Genomic DNA, 21,986 nt, shown 5'->3' with positions numbered 1-21,986 from the left:
CTCTCAGTATGGACGGAGCTGACCTGTGTTTTGAGATCGTGAAGCGTGCAGATGCTGGTTTCGTCTACAGTGAAGCGGTGGCCAGGTGAGATATTTATGCATTCAAATCTAACGCCCCTCATTCTGGTTAATTTCTCTTCTTTAGCGGCCATTGTTAAGATAAAAAAAAAACCTTTCTATGATATAAACACAATTCTTTGTTCTTTTTTCCTTTAGTCATTACATGAGACAGATCCTCGAGGCTCTGCGCTATTGCCATGACAACAACGTCATCCACAGAGATGTCAAGGTATTTCTACATCAATGTTATCTCAGTTTTTCTCTTTGCCTTTCCTTCATAAACTCTTTGTTTTTTTTTGTAAACAAACTTACTTCTGTTTTCCCGGCAAGTACAAGTTATTTAGGCCGGAGTCAAAGCTGTCACTCATGCTCTCATGACTGTGTCTCAGCCCGCTTTCAAGAACCTTTTCATTGACTATAAAACAAAGTGATGTGTGCTGAATTTTTAGTTTCCTGAAAACTGAGCGGCTCGGTCTTTCTCGCTCCATGTCCTGTTGTTTACGGTGAGAAGGCAGACTCAGAGGGCAGAACAAACACCTAGCTGTGGGAGTGTCACCCACCTGGGGGAGGGGTTACCGCCCTTTGTGATGTCATGAAGGGAAAATCTCCAAACGGCCTGTTTGAGCACACATTTTCTGAAAAGTGGAGCAGGAAAAAGACATAGAGGATGGACTTTTCTCATCATTGGGGGGTTTGTAGACAGACTAGAGACACATGTTAGTGTTAGAGGAACATCAAGAAGTGAAAATATGTGACCTTTTAAAGGATGATTAATGCAACATTAATCTTTTAAATATTGTATTTAGAATGTCTGCAGCACATGTTGGCTTCACAAAGAGGAGTTCAGTCGGCTCTGATGTACTTCAAAACGTCTGAAATTTGCTTACAAGCACTTTGGCTTGTGCACAAAGTTTCATCTCTGGCGCTGCACAAAGGAAATCCTCAAGTTAATTTCTGATAGCCTCGTCCTCGCGTTTGACAATCGTCCAATATCCAATTAACATGCAGATCATTCAGCTCTGGCTGTGGGCTGGTTTCTCTTTTATTCCCCCGTTAATGATTACAGTAACAGTGTGTGGAGAGAGAGTTTGGACTCGGGGTCACTTCCTCTAATCGTCTATCATGTTGCTGATCGCCGAAAAAATCAGGAGACAACTTCTTCAAACAGATCCAGGGCTCCTTTCTGATGTAATAACACACATTGTATTCAGGTTTCATCCGAACTGAGGTAGAGTTTGAAGACTTGATCAAATATTTATTACACAGTCATCCATCTCGCGCACACGACCACTGCCAGATGTAATCGTCAAGATGTGAAATTCTAAATATCAGACATGTTTGAAATAAATCGGGGCGTCCCAGACGTTTGGGGAGAGAATAAGACTTCTGGCGTCTCTTTTCGTCTCCTTTCTACTCATAAAAACAAGCAGCACCGGTTCCCTCTGCAGCCTCCCTGTTTGTGACTTTAATGTTTTGATGACGATGGTCACAGCTCTGATCCGCACCACTCGCCTTTATTTCTCTTTTATTACCATCTCAAAGCTTTATGAAGCTCCTGCAGCATGTGGATTACCATCTCTCCCTCCTCACATTGTTCTCAGGTATTAGTCATCACAGTCTATACAGTCCTATCTGTATTCACTGAGTCCCTGCTGAATCACAGGCTCTGGCTCTTTGTCTGAATGTGGGAGAGATCCAGCTGCAGAGTTCAGACGGGCAGCAGGAGATTCAGTTTCCTCTCTGCAGACACAGTTTTTTTTCTTCTTCTTCTCCTGGATATAAAAAACACTTTCTCTTTGATTTCTGCTGCAGCACGGACCTTGATTTCTGTGCGCCAATCGTCTGTTTCACATAACTCTGCAGCAAGGTCTCATTTCTCTCACATGCACTGATTATTCCTCTCATTCTTTTCTCTGTCTCTCTCGACAACACATCCAAGCTCTTTGGCCAATATCAATCCTGCTAGGTCAGACAAACACAGATTCATCCAACACTTCCTAGGATAGGATAGGATAGGATAGTACTTTATTGATCCCCAGAGGGGAAACTCGGGCGTTACAGCAGCACAGACAAGAAAGCTCAAAAATACACATTAAACAGAATAGATAAGATAAATAAAAATAAAAACAGGGGCTATATACAGTACAAAATGAATGATGAAGTTAACTGGGGGGAATTGAGAATTGAGACAGTATTTGCAGAGAATGACAAGATAGGAAGTGACAAGTGATTAAAGTGACTTGGTATGATATTCCTCAAATATAACCGATTCAACAAATCCTAAAACAACATGTAAGGATTCAATCATCACCCACCTCCTGTAGTAGCGGGATTCATATTGGCTGCTGCAGGTTGAGACATGCATATTCCTTTCTATCTCACATTACCCATTATGCACGTTTCTCATAATACATAGCAAAAAATTAGCTTTTCACATATGCACTCCTGAAAATATCTAGAAAACTTCAGGATTACTGCCTCTAAAATCCTCCTGAGCTGCTGGTTCACACACGCACCTGACAAGGGGAGACGACCCCTGTCAGACGGGGAGGGGGTGAGCGGTCTCAGGAGGCAACACATGACGTCTGTATCCCTCCCGCAGACATTACATTCAAGTTAAAGCAGCCTCTGTTGTATCAGTTTCTCTGACAGTGATAATCGACGGAGGGAAATCTGAAATGTTGGAACTTTTTTTTTTTTCTCCTTCTGAGATAATGAAACGGTGACAGCAGGACTTCTTACAGAGTCAGAGCCGAAATCTGAACATGTCAGCCTGTTCTCTCCCCGAGGGCGACGCGTTCGATCGAGTGAGCTCCGTGACAGAATGTCGATTAATAAAGTGACTGTGAAGATGTTTCTGTCACAGATTTCACTGTCAGTGTCTGTGTGTGTGTGTGTGTTGAAATGTTATCACTGTTGTTATTTCTTCATTTTATTAGTTTCTTCAACAGAGACTCATGCAGTGAGCGTTGCTTCATATGTAAAATATAAAGTAGATGCCGTGCATACAGGTTTCTATCTCTGTCTTTCACGATTAAAACAGAAGCTTTAGACTTTGTGATCCCTTATCAGACGGATTTTTTCACCAAAGTGCTGAAACTTAACTCAGCCATCATCACGTCTGTGTTCATTCATGTTGATTCCGCAGCGGCGCGATATTGTTGTCCCAATCTGGGGATTCACATTGCGTTTCGGGTGTTGTGGAGGCTCCACATACACGCCCCGTCTCGCCGCCTGTCAGGCTTCTGTGTCTACCTCTGAAGACGGTACAGAGAGGGGTTCACTTCGCCCTCCCATTACGCCTCTGCAACATTCAGACTGAAGGTGAAACGGCGGTCTGAATGAGGCTTGCTAATGGCAAAATAACATTTTTGCTTGTCTGACCGGGCTGACCTGAGGAAGCTGCAGGAGAAACGCGTTGTTCGCTTACATTGAAAGTGACAGTAGTTACAGTGTGCCACGCCTCCTTGACAATCACATTGAAGGCGACACAGGGACGTAAAATATTGAAACGGCGGTCTGAATTGGGCTAAGGAAATACAGAAATAGTGATATAAGCAAACACACTAAAGAGGAACATTTCTTTCGCAGTTTGAAGGGTTCAAATTGTTTTAGCATTAGAGAAAGACACTAAACTTCAGGATTATAAATATATGACACAAAACTGAACATTAGTCTTTTAAGTGTGTTTGTGTGTGTGCGTGCGTGCGTGCGTGCGAGCATGTGTGTGTGAGCCTGACTTTGACTCATGATGTTCATGTCTATTGTCACCATTTAACGGTGACTCTGTGACTCTGTGACTCTGAGCTCTGCTGCAGCTTTTTCAGAAGCACCGAGTGAGATTTATGTCCTCTACAAGGTAACACACACACACACACACACACACACACACACACACACACACACACACACACACACACACACATTGTGTAAACAGCAGAGCCGTCCTTGGTGAATATGGATCAGTCGGAGTGAGCCTCCTCTCTCCTGCATGAAAGTCACTGAATTCATTTGAATCATCGTGTCCATAAATCACCGAGATGTCTGCGTGTTTATCTCCGTCCTCACCTCACTGCAGACCTCCACCAGCGTGCGTGTGTGCGTGCGTGCGTGCGTGAGTGTGTGTGTGTGTGTGTGTGTGTGTGCCTCTCAGTGCTGCAGAAGCACAGAATTAGTTTGTTAGGCTTGCAGGCTGGCTTGCACAGCTTGGAGCACAGGTTTACATTTTGAAGGTGAACTTCGTTTTCAGTTTGTGTTTGAGCTCGAGCGTTCTGTTTTTCGACTGTCTGATCTGAAAAACACATCCTGATTGACGGCGTGTCGAGCAACCTGAGGAATCCGTAAACACAGAAAAACTTGTGATGTAGACATGAATGATGGAGTGCAGACATATTTCTCACCTACCAACAGGTGTACCTCTTTCCTCTGCAGGTAAACCGAGGACAGATGGCTGTACCTCTGTGAATTTTAAAACCGAAAGTGTCTGCAGAAACTTTGCACAAACATCTGCGTTTCTACTTTCTAGTGACATTTATTTTTGTCATCTCAGAGAGGGAACTTATTTTTACTCTTGTGAAACTTGTGTGTGTGAGAACCTGTACATAATGTATTTTTATATTTTAAGAATCTGACAGTGTTCAGATCGTAGTTTTGAGCTTTCAGAGTAAAGAAGTAAAAATCTATTTTTTGGAATTTTAGCTTCTTCCTCTGGGTTTCTGTGCATGTAGATTTATTGGGCTTTCACGCTTGCAAGAGAAAGAAGAGAGGCCCGCACACTTGCTCAATTGCCGCAAAATCACTTCATTTGGACCAGAAGTCTTCTTCAGGTGATCATTTAGGGGTTAGGGGGGTTTCACACTTCTGAAAATGAAACTGAAACTCCTGAAAAACTGGAGGAGTGAATGCAAACCCGCCACATTTGTGCGTATGTGAAAATGGCTACAGATACTTTTTGCCACTATCAAATGCCTGCATCTCCACATTTTCAATCATCTCAGTCGTAAATTGTTCTTACTGCTAAGAAGGTTTACACATACAAGGAATGTGAATCATCTAGAGTTCAGTGATGGAAAACAAGGACACCTTTGCAGTGACAAAAGCAACTTTTATTGGACACACTTTGATCCACCGAGGGTTACAGTTTATTGCAGACTTTACAGCCTGTTTCACTGCTGCAGGATGAAGAAATCTACAGGAGACATATAGAAATGTTTTGTACGTTTCAGTTATTCAGACCAAAGATAATGCCCATGTTGACCTCTAGACCTCTAGTCTTGTAGGATAAATGCAGTTCATCAACACATACTGCAGCGTCAGCAGCAGGTAACACTTTGTTTTGAGTTGTGTTGATTTCCACACATGCTGAACATTTGTCGGTGACGCATCATCACATCTGATTGAAGTAGAAAGTGAACTTCCCCGTGTAGACTTCAGTCCTCAGACACCTGTTTGTCACCTGCAGAGTGTCGTATCACTCCCTCTCTTTCTCTCCCTCCGGCCCGGCTGCAGAGCAAATGTCACACTTTACATATGAATAGGACAGAAATAGAGACGCCTCCCTGCTGTATACCTGAATGTCAGCTGTCTTTACAAGGTGAAAAAAAAAAAGACCCTCGCCCATGCCGACCTCTTTGTGAAACACACACAGGGCCGTTGTTAGCTCTGTTTGTGAGCCGACTTATGGCCAGTACTGCAGAGACCCGAATGAGTCTCCAGGTAATCCCGATTAAAGATCCAACATATCTGCACGTGTACACACGTTCTGATGGTTTGAAAACTGCACATTTGTCCCGCTTTGATGGAGAAACGATCCCTCTGTGCTGCAGTTGAACTCTGCAGTTGCCACACATGAACTCCAGATCATTTAAGGGACGTTTTCCAAAACTGTCCTTCCACAGAGGCACCTCACAGCAAAGCGATTGTCATACACACTCATGCTCTCATACGCTCGTGAAGATAAATCGGTCTAGTAACCGATCTTAACTTATAGTTCAGTTATTTTTTTGCCTTTTGGAGGAAATAAATACTTCAGTGTAAGCACAGTTTTACAAAGCCACTGAAGTGTGATAAACAGAAGATCAGACATTTAAAGCTAATACATTTAGTTCAGCTTAAAGTCCCATCTTCATCTTAGTTTGCATGTTGCCTCCTGCACAAAAACGGCTTTTTTCTCACTTGCTGCAACAATGAAACAAAAACATGAGAAAAAACGTGTAGACCATATACTATCTATAGACTGTAAATCTGAATGTTTGAAGCCAGAGTGACGTCAGCCATCTGCTCCTGCAGGGGGCAGCAGCCGCCACGCTAGAAATCCTGTCTCAGCCTAACTTTCGGTCAACCTAACGACAGGCTGAGAGCTGGAGCTGAGGCGGGTTTTAAGCCTTTTTTAACGAACCGTTACAACTCGCCCACCTGTCACGTATCGTTCCTGAAACAGGAAAGCCTGGTGTCCTTCTCTCCTGTTTAAGTTTAGTCCCTGAAAGACCGCGCCATGAACCGATAAAGAGGACCACTCCCCCTCTCACTCTGCGCAACAGTTTATTGGAAACTTTTGATCCGACTTCTGTGTTTGTGTGAGCGCTCCTGAGAGAGCCGCGAGCTGATGATCCTTCACGTCTGAGAGCGTTTAGCTCCAACAGACGCAGACATTCATCAGTCATTGTGTGTTTGCTCTTCAACAACAGAACACAACCACTGGAACTAATGCGTCTCCGAGGAGAACCCTGCCTGCAGCACGAAGACTAATGATGCACACACACACACACACACACACACACACACACACACACACACACACACACACACACACACACACACACACGCACACGTTTAAGTTTAGGCAACACTCTGGATGAAGACGAGCAGTTGTGGAGAGTTCTGTGAGTAAATGGAATCACCAAATGAGCACGGCGGCTCCTGGTGAGAGAACAGAGACGGAGTAGTTTCACTAAAGCAATTCAATGTTTTCTAGAAGATTACAGTTTTCAGGGTAGAAGAAAGGGTGTCATGTCTGCTCCTGACGTAGAGCCAGTACAGGGTTGCACCAGCTCTGCATGAATTAAAACCAAATGTAGTTTGGATGTAATTTCTAATATCCGAAAGAGTTTACACTCTGCTAACATTTAAGGTGTTTCACACGCTGAGAAAGTTCCAAACGTAAGCAGAAGTTGCACCTTGAATCTCACACCTAGTTTCTAGTAGCTGTAAAGACATCTGTAAAATACGGTTGTCATGGTGATGGTGTTGGAAAGTGGGATACCTTGGAGGATGAGGAGGAGCAGAGGGGTTTACCAGATAGATTACATCCCTCTGAAATGTTTGATGACTCTGTTTTTGCTCCTGCTTTAGTTTTCCATGAGGGGAGAGAATTGAATCCGTCCAATCACAGAGGACTGTTAAAATGACCTCATGTTGCAGTTGAAGATTTCACCACCAGAGGCCCCTGTTTTTATTTTACACCAGCTGTAGATGAAGGCTGTAAGCTTTAGTTATCACTTCACCATAATGCTTTGTTTTACTTTATAAACATTTCAGTTTGTGTGTGTGGATGAACGTGAGTGAGTTATTTTCAGCCGCTCGTCTGTTCAACGCTGCCCCCTGATTGGTCACATCGAGTTAAAACGTCATATCTGCAACAATATTTTGGTTATTTTGGATGTTACGCTCTACTAGTTAAGATGAAGCTTACGTCTCCATGGCAACCAAACACTGACACAATTTAAGCTTAAAAAAAACCAATTTACACGTCGGGTTTAGTGTGGACTTTTCCCCAGAACGGAAGACACAACTTACACACAGCTGCTGCAACAGGCCGCAGTGAGTCAAATATCTTGATGCGTTATTATAGGATTGTCTGACAGAATATGAAACACAGAATCGCTGTATGGTGGTATCACCGTCATCATGGGCTATGTACCTTGTCTTATCGTGCCGTGTGGTATCAGGACTTACCCTACGATTCGATGCCAGGATTTTTGTTTTTATTTCTATGTATATCTCTGAGTTTGCGTCCCGCCTCCTGTGACACCAAATCTTTGTTTTAGGATGAAGGTTAGATGATATTTCTTGTTATTTTATTCCTCGTGCTGCAGTTTGTTTCAGACTCAAACAAAGCCTCAGCACTTTATCCTCTCCTCTCCTACACCTTTCTCTTTCCTCTGGCGTGTCTTTTTGTGTTTGTGTGTGTGTGTGTGTGTGTGTGTGTGTGTGTGTGTGTGTGCGCACAAGGTGTGTGTGTGTGTGTGTGTGTGTGTGCGCACACATTACAGAGTGTTTGATTCTCTGAGCTGTCTGCTTCAGTCTGAGAAGCGCGGGCCCCGCAGGAGGACACACACCTGCAGGGGCCACACTTCACAGAGCGTTGTCTTCTCCAGAAACTCCCCAAACAGCCTCACACACACACACACACACACCTTGTGCACACATACACACACACACAATCACACTGTGTTTCCTTCATCTATAATTCACACACAATTACTGAACAAGCTTTATGACACACATATCAAATATTTATAGCCTGCTGTTGCACACAACGGCTGCTCGACTAACATTTCCATGTCTACTTGAAAAAGACAAAATGGCATTGTGTTTCTCCCCACAGAGGAGAGCGTTTTTAAATGTTTTTGATTTGTAGAAAGAGAAGCGTGTGGTGCAACAAAAGTCCCTGATAAAATCACTGTGGGGCTGCTTGGGCCGTTTTAAGACGATGCCTCCCAACAACAAGACTACCAGGACCTCTAAAACATCCGAGGTCTCTTAAAATGTACACGCTACAAAACACCGTCACGACTTGAATCCACCGTCCAATGCCTTCCACATTTCCCTCCCGCTCTGCTCTCAAGTGTTCTGACTGACACTCCCCGTAACTGAACAGTGCGCGTGTCTGCTTCCAGAGTCGGACTTGTTGCACCTAAAAAGTCTCAGGGTTTGACTTCGGAACATATTGTCCAACAGGAAGTACATCAGCGGGTCAGTGGCTCCTCTCAGTTCAGCCAGAAGTATGAAGAAGCTCTTCAGCTGGAGGGAAAGGAGACAGAACATGTTGATGTTACACTCAATGATTCAGTGAAGTGTGAAGGAATAATATCCTCTTGGATTAAAAGAGTTATCTCTGTATTTTTTTTAAACTTGGGCCCTAATTAACATATTTGAGGTACAGATGATCTACAGAAAGTTGTGGAGTTACTTCTGCAGAAACAGGCTGTAATAACCTGTGATGATTTCTTAAACAGCCGCGACATCGCTCTCCACAATCACACCAGACTCTATTGGCAAAAACAATATTTCACCTCTTATTTAGGAGTCGCTGCTCTACCTCTACCTTGATCTGTTAGCAGTTTGTGTTATTGTGTGATACACAAAAAGCTGCGACCTCCAGTGGTGGAAAAAGTGAAGCCGATGCAGAAGTGCAAAATCCTGCAGTTCATCGAGTGTCCACTAGAGGCTGGCTGCAGAAGCACAGGATGTCACACACGCACCCATTCAAAAAGTTATTCACAATACGGTGCGTGGATGACATGATTGACAGGCGGTGTAGCTGTTTGTCAGGAGGCTTAAAACCCGCCTCAGCTCCAGCTCTCAGTCGGTCGTTAGGTTGACTGAAAGTTAGGCTGAGGCAGGATTTACAGCATGGTGGCTGCTGCCGATGAGCCTCCAGCGCCCCCTGCAGGAACAGATGGCTGACGTCACTCAGGCTTCATCCATTAATATTTACAGTCTATAGATAAAGTCCAAAAAGTTACATAACTCTGCCCATGATAGACAAACATTCAAAACAATTATTAAAGTAAAGTGAGCCTGCCGTAACAGATGGGTGCCATCACTGAGGCTCTGTCCATAAATATTTACAGTCTATGGTCACAGTGTGTTGGATCCTAAATTAACCAACATGCTGTCACGTAATAAAACTAATTTAATTAACAAACCAAAGTAGCAGCAGACAGGAAGCTCTCATGTTCCGGTGTGTTTGTAGAGAGTGATGTCACAGGTGTTTGTGGTTAAAAAAAAAAAAAACCTTCCTCTTAAACATAAAGGTCTCTCTCTGTAGGGATCCGTTCTGTAATGTCACACACACAGAAGCTCAATCTGAGCTGGTTAGTGACAAAACCACCAACTTTTAGTGGACACACTTTGATCCATTATGTTGCAGACATCACAGCCTGTTTCACTGCTGCAGGATGACAAAATCTACTTTAAAGAAAAACCTTTGTACCTTTTTTACCGGTGAGCCATTCGAGATAGTGACCCCATTGTAAAGTACTTGAATTCCTACTTAAGGTGATAGGCTATTTGGTCACCTCGATGATGGTGGAGAGTGGATGGCAGGTGTCGGGTCGAGTTGAAAATGCCAGCATAGGTTGATCATGAGCCAGGTAGACGAAGACAGGTTTGAGGATGTGATACGGCAGCAGGCAAACTGAAAGAACCACCTGGGAGAAGCCGGTTTAAAATGTTATTATTAAGAGACAAATGTCATATGGACATTTCTGTTTTCAAGAGACACACTTTGAAGTGGACAGAACATGGTCATTCAAAAACAGTTACGTATATCTCATATCCACCTGGATGACCACAATGTTTCGGAGCACCCGTCCCAGCTGGCTGTGGGAGGTGGGGATGTTGGAGCTGCGTCGGGAGCGTCTGATGTGTCTCAGCACCGTCATGTAGCACAGCAGGACCAGCAGGTAGAACACAAAGAACAGGAGGATCAGAGGGGCATTTAAGACAGCGGAGAGAGCGCCCCCGAGCTCCACCGCCGGGCTGTAACAAACTCCCTCTCCTCCACTTCCTGCTCCTTTCTCTGCGTCGACTTCCCCGCCGGCTGCAGTCTCCTTCATAGAGTAGTAAACTGTCCCCGGAACAATGCCCCCGACCGCCACTACCCACATGGCCACGCACACCCGGTGGGCGAAGGCGGTCCTAGTGAGGCAGGCGAAGAATCGGTTAGGCAGCAGGGTGGTGCAGGTGCTCGGTCGGGAGGCATGTGTGTGCTTGATGAGCGAGGCGAAGCGGTTGAGGGCGACCAAAGTGAGGATGATGAGGCCGACGTACATGTTGATGAAGTAGTTTGGCGTGACGACGTGCAGGACGAGCTGACACAGGGCACCGCTCACAGGCCAGGCGGAGCCCCAGGCGTAGTACGCCGCGAGGAAGGGCATGGTGAGGGAGGACATGAGGTTGGAGACGCTCAGGTGGGACAGATAAACGTGGGTGGGGGAGATGGAGGTGATGCACCGCTGGAACACCCAGAGAGAGAGAGCGTTTCCCGGGAGAGCGGTGAGGAAGAGGAGTGCGTAGGTGGAGGGGAGGATGAAGAGCGTTATGGCAGTGGGGCAGAGGGAGAGGACAGAGGAGGAGGAAGTGTTATCAGGTGACGAAGAGTTAAATGTGAGAGCCATTTGATCTGTAGGAACATAAAAGAGACAGAGAAGCAAACCTGCTGTTAAAAATCTCACTGGAAGAGAAACTGAAAACATGTAAAAAGTCAAAGTGCTGCAGGTGTCTTTCGTTGCCAATGATAATCTCTATACATTTCTTTGTTTTCTCCTTTTTCTTCTTCTGCCTTACTGTGTTAATACCCAACAATAAAGCAACAAACCAACCAACCAAGGCTGCAAACTACCAACCATCCAGCTAACCAAACAACTGTCACACTAATGAAACAACAAACCAAATAAACATCTAACTAAACAACCAACCAACCAGCTAACAAATAAAAGTCCAGATAAATAAACAACCAACCAAAGAATCCTCTAGCTAAACAACCAACCAAGCAAACAACCAACCAATCAAAGGACAATGGGGTGGCTGGGGCAGCTGTGGCTCAGTTAGAGTCGGCCGTCTCTCAGCTGGAAAGTCGGGGGTTCGATCCCCAGCTCCTGCACCAAAATGTCTGATATGTCCTTGTGCAAGATACTTAACCCCAAATTGCTCCCGCTGCTTTGTCGTCGCCGCATGCATGTGTATGAATGGGATTAGCAACGTCTACCATCAGGGTGTGAATGTGTAGGTGGGACCTGCGGTGTAAAAAGCGCTTTGAGTAGAATAGAAAATAAATATACAAGCTCAAGTCCATTTACCATTTACCAAACCAAACAACCTACCAAACAATTGTCCCACTAATAAAACAACCAAACAAATATTCCACTAAAGAACCAAGCAGTGTAAAGTCATGTTATGATTATTTCACTAGATATCTTACAGATTGCTCCTTTAATGATTTATCTGTTAAACCGGTTTACTTTGAAGAGCAACTGAAAATTTAGGAAAGATTCATCCCCAAATATCCTCTAAAATGATCAAATGTTTGATTTCATGGCAGATTCAGAATGATTCATTTCAGGAAGTTTTTTTTAATTTTCTGTCCTCTAGGAAACTATTTCATATTATTTTACCCATATGTCAAAGCACTTTAAGAAGCTGTGTTTTTAAATGTGCTGTGTGAATAAAGATATGATTACTACATTAACTACGGCAGTGAAAGGATAAAGAGAATTGTTTTTGAACACCTGCTGTTAATCTAAGTACATTTCTTAAGTTAATGAAACGGTCATTTATTTCAGGAGTGATAAAAACAACAACATAACTAACAGTACAGCTTTACAAACGAGGGTTGGTGTTAAAAAATGATGATAGATTCATTATTCTACATACCACTGACAGGAGCTCTGACGATCATTCAAAGACATCACCAAGAACAAAAACTCAGTCAACTTAAAGATGAGCAGAAACTAAGAGCGGACTCAGGAAGTAGCGGTCCCTCTTCCTGCTTACTCTTAAACTAAAGGTTGATGGTAGTCACCTCAGAACTGCTCTGTGGTTGTGTGACGACTTGTTCTACTGTATATATTTCCACTTTATCAACTCTGACAGCGTACGTGTGGCTTATAAGAAAGCAAGTATAGACGTTGTGGTGCTGCACTTACAGCATGCATGTTTATTTTTATGTTTAAAGTCTTGCATGAACTTTGCTGCTTGCTCACAGCTGTATGTTGCAGCAACACTTTTTTTTTTTGGAAATTATGCAAGTAGAGTCTTGAATTCTTTTTGTACTCCTCACCCCCAACCCCTAATTATGAGCTTCAACCTTTAATTCTACTCAGAAAGCCTCTTCTCATCTTTTTAAATTCTATTATATTTGATCTTTATGTTATCAGGAGTATTCTCACTGACACACAGACTTCATATCAGAAAGTCCAGGCTGCGACACTTGCACTCTTCTTGTTTTTCAGTCGCTGTGCAGCACTTTGAATTGCACTTGATTTGTGTGAAAGGTGCTCTGTAATTAAAGCTTGATTGATTGATGATTGATAAAATAAAAATTCACAGCGGCTGTGGCTTGACTGTGAGTCCTCGTCTCTCATCCGGAAGGTCAAGGGTTCGATCCCCAGCTCCTGCAGCAACATGTCCAATGTGTCTCTGAATTGCTCCCGCTGCTTCGTCGGCGGCAAATGAATATTATTAGTTACCGTACTTCTGATGGTCACTTTTCACAGCAGCCTCTACCATCAGTGTGTGAATGTGTAGGTGTAACCTGCGGTGTAAAAGTGCTTTGAGTAGCTAGAAGACTAGAAAATAAATATACAAGCTCAAATCTATTTACAACAGACAACAGACTTTGGCAAAAAGAAATGAGAAAAAAAAAGAATCCGCCATGTTTGTGAAATAATGTGGTTTAAGGTGACTCTGCAGCCAAATAAAACCCGTTAAAAACACTCTGCAGTATGCACAAAGACAGAGCAGGTTCAGGGAATGACGTCTGATAATACATCATCATTTAAACTCTTTTTGTGTCACAGCCAAAAACCTCTGTGTGCCCTGCTTTTCTCCAAAGAAGTGAAAACAACATATCTACTTTATCTACTTGTTTCTGTATTTATTCTGCCTTCGGGGGGCGCTGCTGTTCTACTTCTAGCTGTAAGGCAAAGAGAGGGGAGTGTGTTAGTCCTGGAGAAGACATTCAGACGCTTTACTGCAGAGAAGTAGAAATGCAACACTGTGAACATACTCTGATACAAAAGAAAAAAAAAACATGCATGTAACCTAGGAGTGGACTAAAAAAAAAAAACACTTGAGATGAGATGAGATTCAACTTTATTGTCATTACACATATACAAGTATAGAGTAACGAAATGAGGTTTGGCATCTCACCAGAAGTGCAAATAAGCAGAAAGTGCAAGAATCTGTGCTATGTACAAGTAATTACATAATTTATAGATGTAGACTAAAAAAAGTGAATTATTAGGTATATATGGCTGGATTAATGGGATGCTATAAATATATACTTACTGGGAACTGTGTGAATTGTACAAGTACCGAAACATTGCAAATTATTTGTGCAATTTAGATGCCGTGCAAGAGTTTTCCTGCAGTTATTTGATGGATTCACTCCTCTCTTCTGCACCTGTCTTATGAAAAAGATGTCATTTTTCTTGGAGGTATTTGACCTCTGCTGTAGTTTGTAGCGCTGGTTGCCTGGTGGTTATGTCACGCCCCATGGAGATAGTCCTCGTCACAGCAGCTGTGGGTTCATATCCGACCACAGCCCTTTGCTGCATGCCATCCAAACATTTACTTTCACCCTTCAGCTGTCCTACCCAATAAGAGCTTCAAAAACAACTTGTGGTATCAAAAAAATATGGAGAAGTCGTTCCAATTAAATTCTAACAAGAATAATCACCACGTTTCGGGTCCTCGCCCTTCATCAGATTGTCTTTCTCTGTCTTTGGATGTTTTTTTGTCCTGCATTCAGTACTCAACTTTTCAGATGTGCGTGCTGTTTGATATTTTAGTATCAAAAAAGTATTGCACATTTTTGACCACCTTTGTGGATTGTTCACATGTAGGAATGTGCAAAGGTCACTGAGAAGGCTGCATGCTTAAACAAATCACTTTATTAAAGAATATTTAACATTATTATCCATTGTCAACCAGTTTAAGTGCACACTCTGCAGGACAAATGTTCTAATGACACCATTTCTAAATCAACTTACGCTTTATTTTTCTTATATGTTCTGTAAAAAGTTTTTTATATAGATGCATGCTTGTAGGTATCTGCAGATGTATCGTTAAGTATTGTAATGTTTTTCGTTCGCTCTTCTTGTTGCTGCTCCGTTGTCTGCGTTTTGCTTGGCGTCATGGTAACGTACAAAGATGGAGGTTAATTGTCTCAAAGTCTCTTCAAAGCCCTGCGAGGCTGGTTTCAGTCACCTCCTTCTCCTTCCAACCGCTGCTGACTAAGCAGCGGTTTGTCTGTCCTCTGTCGGTCCTCTTACCGTCCATGTCGGCTGTCGAGCTGCTCCCGCTCACTCCAGAAACATCTCTCACTCGAAACACACTGCTCACCAAACGCAGCACCTCCTTCCTCACTGAGGAGGACAACAGGAAGTACATGACAGGGTCCAGGCAGCTGTTCAGAGCAGAAAACAACAAAGCCACCTCGTTGGCTTTATCGGCCACGCCCCTCCAGAAACAGGAAGTGTCTGTGATCTGTGTTCTGATGTAAAACACTCGGACCATGTGATAGGGGACGAAGCAGACGGTGAAGAGGAAGAGGATGAAGAAGGATTTCCTGGCAGATCGGGCATAGTGCTGAGCGTTTGGCAGGTCCGGTTTGTCCTGCGAAGTTCTCAGGAGTTTGAGAGCGATTTTTCCATAAGACATGACGAGCGAGACGAAGATGAGCCAGAAGAAGGCCAGCAGGGCGATGTTGATGTACGCTTTCCACTTCGTTTTAAGGAGCGTCTTGTAGTGGAAACATCTGGAAACGACAAATATGTTCGATCAGCTCAAAATAAATCTCACAAGGTGCAGTTAATACACAATCGATATATGAAAAGTCTGATTAAGATAGGCCTTCGGAAGAAACTTCATCAAGATGTTTTGTTCTTATTGTCAACATCAATAAGGGTACACAATGAAATAACTCTGCCAGTTTGAAGGGTATCCTGATTATGAATGAAATGGCTTAAGTGATCAAACATAATAACAAATATTAACAAAAGCCTCAGATGTCTTTAATACATTTAAAGCTCGACTTGTTGTCAGTGTTCATCTGTCACAAGGTGTTTTTAAGGGAGCTGAATTATCTGCAGGGATCTTCCCCATCATAACAAGTTGAATGCTTCATAAAAACTGCTCAAACCACTTTGATAAAGGAGTGAACATTTAAAACCACTGTCTTGCAGAAGCTCACAGGACGACAGTTTCAAATTTCTGGATACATTTTTCTTTGTGTGGGTCTGAAAAAAGTCTCACATTTGATTGATGAAAAAGTGTGCAGCCACCATGTCTAGATTTTTTGATGTTCTTTTAAGCTAGATATTAGAAACAATGTTCTCTGTTGTTCATTCTCTCTATGGATTTGTTTACAATTTGAAAGGTTTGAACCTGAGCCAATTGAAATGGGTATATATTATAATATTTTTAAGAGCTAGCACCTATAATGAAAACATAAGTGGTCCAAGAATGCTTCCTTGAGGAATCTCATATTTAATATCAAACACTATCAACAACAGAGTTTATACGTCACCAACCTTTCATGTTGCAAGTGATTCTTTGACATCAGGACTGTCAGAGTCAAAGCGGAGGCCATGATCCAAAGGACCGCACAGATAATAGAGCTCCACCTGGTGGACCGCAGCCTGTGCTGCACCCCAGCTCCTCGATGGATCTTCAGGTATCTATCCACACTGATCAGACCGAGCAGTGTGATGCTGATATACATGTTCATGTAGAAGAGGTTTCCCACCACTTTACACAGGGTGGGGTCCAGGCTCCACACATTCCCCCTGCTGTGGTAGAGGATCCTGAAGGGCAGACAAACCACTAGGAGCAGGTCTGCGAACGCCACGTTAATGAGAAACACCCGCACAGAGTTCTTCTTCGAGTGAACACAGAAGAAAACCCACAGAGCCACGAGGTTCCCAACGAGTCCCAGGATGAAGATTATAGAGTACAGCACTGCCAATGGGCTCTGAAGAGCGTCGTAATCCACACACGTTGGTTGGGTCGGCAAGTTCATCTCGCTGAGAAAAAGGGAGCTGTTCGGAGACTGGGAGGTGGTCGTGGATGGCGATGTCGAGGTGTTTTTTGCCATAGTGGGTTCTGTGATCCTCAGCCCTGCAGATGGAAAATAAGGGGAAATCATTTGGATCTGTTTGGGAAGCTTTTGGCTTTACATGAGCAGGTTTTGTTTTTTTCTGATACCTGTAATCCAACTGCATGGATTTGGCCATTAATTAATCACCCATAAAACCAGTTTATTCTAACATCAACAGGAAACCGTTTAAAATACATGCATTTGCAGAACTCGTGATTTCACTGGTTTTCATGAAATACCCAGCCATAGGATTATGCTCAGTGAGTTCACTCACTGCAAGTTGTTTTTTTTAAGTGAATACTTTACTCATAGCATTCAGCTTTTACCTTACAGCCGGTTTTACAAGTGAAAGTTTTGTTCTAAAAGCACGATAGAGTACTCACGAGTCATTGAAAAACCACAATGTTTGCTTTTCTCAAAAAAGTTGCTCAATTGTGGTTTTTGCTGTTCTTTTATTCCCCTCCTGCGGTATATTCCCTAGAGTGTAACACGCAGAGAAAAGTATCCAAACTTTGCTGCATCTTCTAATGCATGTATCCGACTCTCTGCAGCTCTGTCTTTCAGTGACCCAATATATAAATAAAGCTGCGCAGAGGTCTGCTTCTGTCTTTTGTTTCCTCTCTGAGTGCAGCGTGCCCTCCCCTGCTGCGACACTGAAAGTAGACAGAGTACCGCTGACATTCCACAGAAAATCAGAGAGAAAAGGCAGGGCTTAGTGTCAGAGCTTCTGATTACACACAGGAGGGGAAGCGGTGCGATCACAGAGCAGGCAGAGCTTGTATGTACACAGTCTTATTTCCACTCTGGGCTCTGATTATAATGTGGAGCTGTCTGCAGAGTGAAGCCTTCTGTGACAGAAGAAAGGCTCCTAGAATACAATCGTGTGCTCTCAGAATAAATACATAAAAAACCCTCACAGAGTTTAAACTGCCTCCCATGAGACGAGAGCTGATGTAGACTCTTTTTAACTCGTAGACAAAGAATCATGGGAATCATTCCTGCACTTTAAAGTCAACAATGGGTTCACTTTAAGACTCGTTTTACCAGAGTAGATGTATTTTGTTGGGTTTTTGTATATCAAATTGTACGATTCCGGTTGTTAAAATCTCAATACCACGTGGTTTCATTGGTTATTGTAATGATCGAAAGTATCAGTAAGTGCCAAAGCTTTAAAAAAACATGTTTTTTTTTTATAAGACAGGTGAGTAGGAGAGGAATGAATCCAATAAACTCCTGCAAACTGTCTCAATGCACAAAAATAATGGAAAGGGACGTTTTTCCGTATGGCTCAGTTGGTAGAGTCGGTCGTCTCTCAACCAGAAGGTCGAGGGTTCGATCCTCAGCTCCGGCAGGAACATGTCCGATGTGTTCTTAGGCAAGACACTTACACACAAGTTGCTCATTACTGTAAATCCAGACCCCCCGTCCCCCGTCCCCCCCCGTCCCCCGTCCCCCGTCCCCCGTCCCCCCTTCAACATTTCTATGTAGAAAACCTGTAGATAGAGATTCAATATTTCCTAAAGAAACTGATGTTCTGCTCGAGAAACTGACAGTAGTCTTGAAATACAAGTGTTAAATTCTCAAACATATATCACATGTTTTCCTGTGATCCTCCTACACTGATGTGGTTTTGTGTTTGTGGTCGTGCTGGGTGTTGGTTCGGGGATTTGGGTGTGTCTTACTGTGCACATGGGATTCTCGTTATTTATTTATAGGAGGGTGTCGCTCTTTAGTTAACAAGAAAACCCAACATTAAAATGACAAGTCTGTCTCCTCTGGTTCTCAGCCTCACTGTGTGCTGCTGGCGTCCAAGGAAAACTCGGCTCCTGTCAAGCTGGGGGGGTTCGGAGTCGCCATCCAGCTCGGAGAGTCGGGACTGGTGGCAGGAGGTAAAACTGACACATGACACTTTGAGATTCACTGCGTTAAGCCCTACTGAAAAGATCTTCCTGTTTAGAGGCATAAAAGTAGAGATGAATAAAAAATAAAGACATCAATAGTCTGTGTTTGTACCTGCAGGACGGGTAGGGACCCCCCACTTCATGGCACCGGAGGTGGTGAAGAGGGAGCCGTACGGCAAACCCGTGGACGTTTGGGGCTGCGGAGTCATCCTCTTCATCCTCATCTCGGGGTGTCTGCCTTTCTACGGCACCAAGGAGCGTCTGTTTGAGGCCATCTGCAAAGGAAAGTACAAGGTGAGGAGATCCTTCAGACGCCCTGCACTCCTGCCTGAGAGTTTTCAAACAGTCATTAAAACACAAGAGTCCCCGCTTAAAGGAACATGCCGCACTTTAAATAGATATTTATGTAGAGTACACATTGTCTATTAAAGGAGACATATTCTGAAAAATCCACTTCTACAGTGTTTTTGAACATATATGTGGGTAACCTGAGTGTCCTCTGACCCACAAAATGTGAAATAAACCCATCCAGTCCTTTGTTTGTGGTCTGCTTAAGTCTTACAACACAGAGAAAAATGTTCCGTTTCAAATATGCTCTCCTTGTGATGTCACAGTGGGATTCTGGTAAAAAAAAATACCCCCCCCCCTCCCCTGGTATCTCCACCCATGGACTCCAACCCCAGCCTAGAGCAAACCTTTTGAGCATGACACCTCAGCAGTTCTCGGGAAGTGAACTGGCATCTCTCCAGCAACCAGACCAACTTCCAGATTTGGTCCCAAACTTGTTCTAGCAACCTTCCTGTTCCCAACCCAGGTCCTTACAGACTTAGCTACTGCCGCTCTAAAAACATGTGGCATCGAAAAGTAATGTAAAGGCTGAAACTTTAATACAAACCCAGGAGGAGAATACATCTCAGACTGGCCTTTACGTTTCTGCAATAGAGTGAATTCCACTGTCAAACTAAAGGGTAAAAAGTGCGTGTTGGTTTCTATATTGGCTAAAAGTGATACTCTTCAAGATTTCCTTCCTGCTCTTGGAAGCTACAAAACTGCAGGTGTGATTTTGGACCTCTGCTTTGTTCCCCTTCTTAGCAACGCAATCAGGCACTGAAAAAAAACACAAGAGTGTTTAAAGCGCGAGTCTGAGTGATTAGTTCTGCTTTCAGTTGCTCTCATGCTAATGACGGCTTTGTGATGTAAACTCGACTCAAGAGGCCGCAGGCTTTCCTTGGTAGACCATACGCTCAGTCGTCAGTCTGTGACAAAATTTGAACAGAAAGAAGTATCACTCGGAGACAGAGACATTTTGGCTTTGTGAAAATCGTTCTCTCATTGTTGTCTCTGTCTGGTCCAATCATGAAGCAGTTGTCATTCGTTTTTTAAGTACAGGTTATAGAAATGAACCCCTTTTTTCTATTGAGTTAAAACGATGCTTATCTGAGATCAGACCAATCAGCACAGAGACCAGGTTACTATGGACGACAAGAAATGTGTGAATTTGTTTTGGCTGCAGAACCACTCAAACAAGACAAAAACCCGGTGCGTCAAAGTGAGGTCTGGAATGTTTTTGTGTGTGTAGATGAATCCACGTCAGTGGGGCCACATCTCAGAGAGCGCTAAGGACCTGGTGAGACGCATGCTGATGTTAGACCCTGCTGAGAGGATCACTGTGTACGAGGCTCTGAACCACCCCTGGCTCAAGGTAACACATCAAATACACATTATTCATTCATCCTCATACTTTGTGTTTGCAGGTAAATCTGACTCCAGAGGTTATTAACATGTTGACATAGACTGTGTCAGTAACGGCCACAATGACTGTGATGTCACTGATTGGTTTCTTGACTTCCATCATCTGGGAATATTCTGCAAATTCAGCTTTTTCCTGTCACTCATCACTTTAATCCTTAATATAACATAAACAGATCTCATGAAGAGAGAAATTAGCTGTAGAGACCATAAACAGATTTTGTACGAGGCTGTAAACATGTTTATTTCTGCTGTAAAGTTGTACATTTTATCAGGGGGCTCTATAGCCCTGTTTCCACCAAGCAGTCCGGTTTGGTTCAGTACAGTTTGGTTCAGTTCGGTACAGTAAACAAGAATCTTGCTTGCTTTTCCACAGCTAACCGTACCCTTATTTGGAAAGTGGAGTTTGAGCCAGATGGAGATAGCCGCGTCAGCTATGAAATATTGTGACATCATAGCAGCCCAACACAGTGTAGCCCACTATTAATTAAGATCAACGAAGAAGAAGAACAATGGGACACAGTAAACAAATGGACCCTTTAGGGTCTGATCAGTACCCTTTGCACCCCAACCGAAGGGTACCAAAAAAGTAGGAACTATTGGTACTATTCCCAACTTTTGACGGTGGAAATGCCAATAAATGGGTACCGTACCATACCGAGCTGAACCTGACCGCTAGGGGGAAACGGGGCTTATGGGGACTGACTCACTGCAGGAGACAGCCCCTAGTGGACACTTGAGGAACTGCTGTTGGTCTCTTGACAGTCGGCAACACAACAAACAAAAATCCAACAGTAAAAATGTATTCACTGCTGTTCTTTGGAGGCTGTTCTTAAAGCATGAACACAAAGTTTTGAGAAACTTTTTTCTGTCTGAGAAAAATGCTGAAACTTAAAACCACGCAGCCGGCTGCATCACGTAGCCATCAGTCACTCCGTACCACATCTCTTCACAAAGGAAACGGTGACAGTGAGCAGCTGCACAGAGGTGTTACTGATGTCACACATTGTCAGCAGAAGCGTTTCTTGTGTCGTCTCCTGTGGACAGTGATGGAGCGACGCTTAAAGATGAATATTTGACAATTCAACGGAGAGACGAGCGGCTCCTCTGGCGGCTGAGTGACACATCGCCATCGCTTTTTAGTCCGAGTGCCGAACCCTGACGTGTGTTTG

At 43.5% G+C, this 21,986-nt stretch overlaps 3 protein-coding genes across 22 annotated transcripts in view; 1 reads left to right on the top strand and 2 right to left on the bottom strand.

The window, feature by feature from the left end:
• The window catches only part of caska (calcium/calmodulin-dependent serine protein kinase a), a 117,480-nt gene that overhangs the window by 54,302 nt on the left and 41,192 nt on the right, over window positions 1-21,986 (top strand). For all 19 annotated transcript variants that reach the window (XM_061053635.1, XM_061053620.1, XM_061053617.1 and 16 more), the window contains exons 4-8: window positions 8-85; window positions 217-289; window positions 18,951-19,053; window positions 19,184-19,359; window positions 20,645-20,767. In XM_061053635.1, the coding sequence (XP_060909618.1) occupies window positions 8-85; window positions 217-289; window positions 18,951-19,053; window positions 19,184-19,359; window positions 20,645-20,767 (553 nt within the window). The remainder of the gene's footprint in view (window positions 1-7; window positions 86-216; window positions 290-18,950; window positions 19,054-19,183; window positions 19,360-20,644; window positions 20,768-21,986) is intronic.
• LOC132986909 (probable G-protein coupled receptor 82) lies at window positions 8,512-12,880 on the bottom strand. 2 transcript variants are annotated; one of them, XM_061053606.1, is made up of 4 exons: window positions 12,718-12,880; window positions 10,626-11,467; window positions 10,362-10,493; window positions 8,512-9,081 (listed from the first exon to the last, which is right to left on the bottom strand). In XM_061053606.1, the coding sequence occupies exons 1-4, from the start codon at window positions 12,740-12,742 to the stop codon at window positions 8,902-8,904; spliced, it is 1,179 nt and encodes a 392-aa protein (XP_060909589.1). In that variant the 5' UTR covers window positions 12,743-12,880; the 3' UTR covers window positions 8,512-8,901. The 2 variants fall into 2 exon arrangements, with proteins under 2 accessions (XP_060909589.1, XP_060909590.1); XM_061053607.1 differs by lacking the exon at window positions 12,718-12,880 and adding an exon at window positions 11,632-11,865 and having other exon boundaries at window positions 10,626-11,500.
• On the bottom strand, window positions 14,141-17,836 carry LOC132986921 (probable G-protein coupled receptor 34). Its single transcript, XM_061053636.1, has 3 exons — window positions 17,548-17,836; window positions 16,599-17,184; window positions 14,141-15,823 (listed from the first exon to the last, which is right to left on the bottom strand). Exons 1-3 carry the CDS (start codon window positions 17,552-17,554, stop codon window positions 15,244-15,246), a joined length of 1,173 nt encoding a protein of 390 aa, XP_060909619.1. The 5' UTR covers window positions 17,555-17,836; the 3' UTR covers window positions 14,141-15,243.

The sequence above is a fragment of the Labrus mixtus genome, chromosome 13 (assembly GCF_963584025.1).
Source record: "Labrus mixtus chromosome 13, fLabMix1.1, whole genome shotgun sequence".
Classification (NCBI taxonomy): domain Eukaryota; kingdom Metazoa; phylum Chordata; class Actinopteri; order Labriformes; family Labridae; genus Labrus; species Labrus mixtus.
Note: the sequence above shows the minus strand (reverse complement) of the source record. Positions and strands in the feature narration are given on the sequence as shown.

What these genes read in the sequence shown, in the direction of transcription:
- LOC132986909 (XM_061053606.1), bottom strand. Translation starts at nt 12,742, where the DNA reads ATGATCGTCAGAGCTCCTGTCAGTG. An exon ending in CGTCAGAGCTCCTGTCAGTG is followed by an intron (nt 11,468 to 12,717) that starts GTATGTAGAATA and finishes ATGTTCCTACAG; the next exon opens with ATCAAATGGCTCTCACATTT. An exon ending in CACTCTCCACCATCATCGAG is followed by an intron (nt 9,082 to 10,361) that starts GTGACCAAATAG and finishes CTTTCCCTCCAG; the next exon opens with CTGAAGAGCTTCTTCATACT.
- LOC132986921 (XM_061053636.1), bottom strand. An exon ending in AATCACTTGCAACATGAAAG is followed by an intron (nt 15,824 to 16,598) that starts GTTGGTGACGTA and finishes TGTCGTTTCCAG; the next exon opens with ATGTTTCCACTACAAGACGC.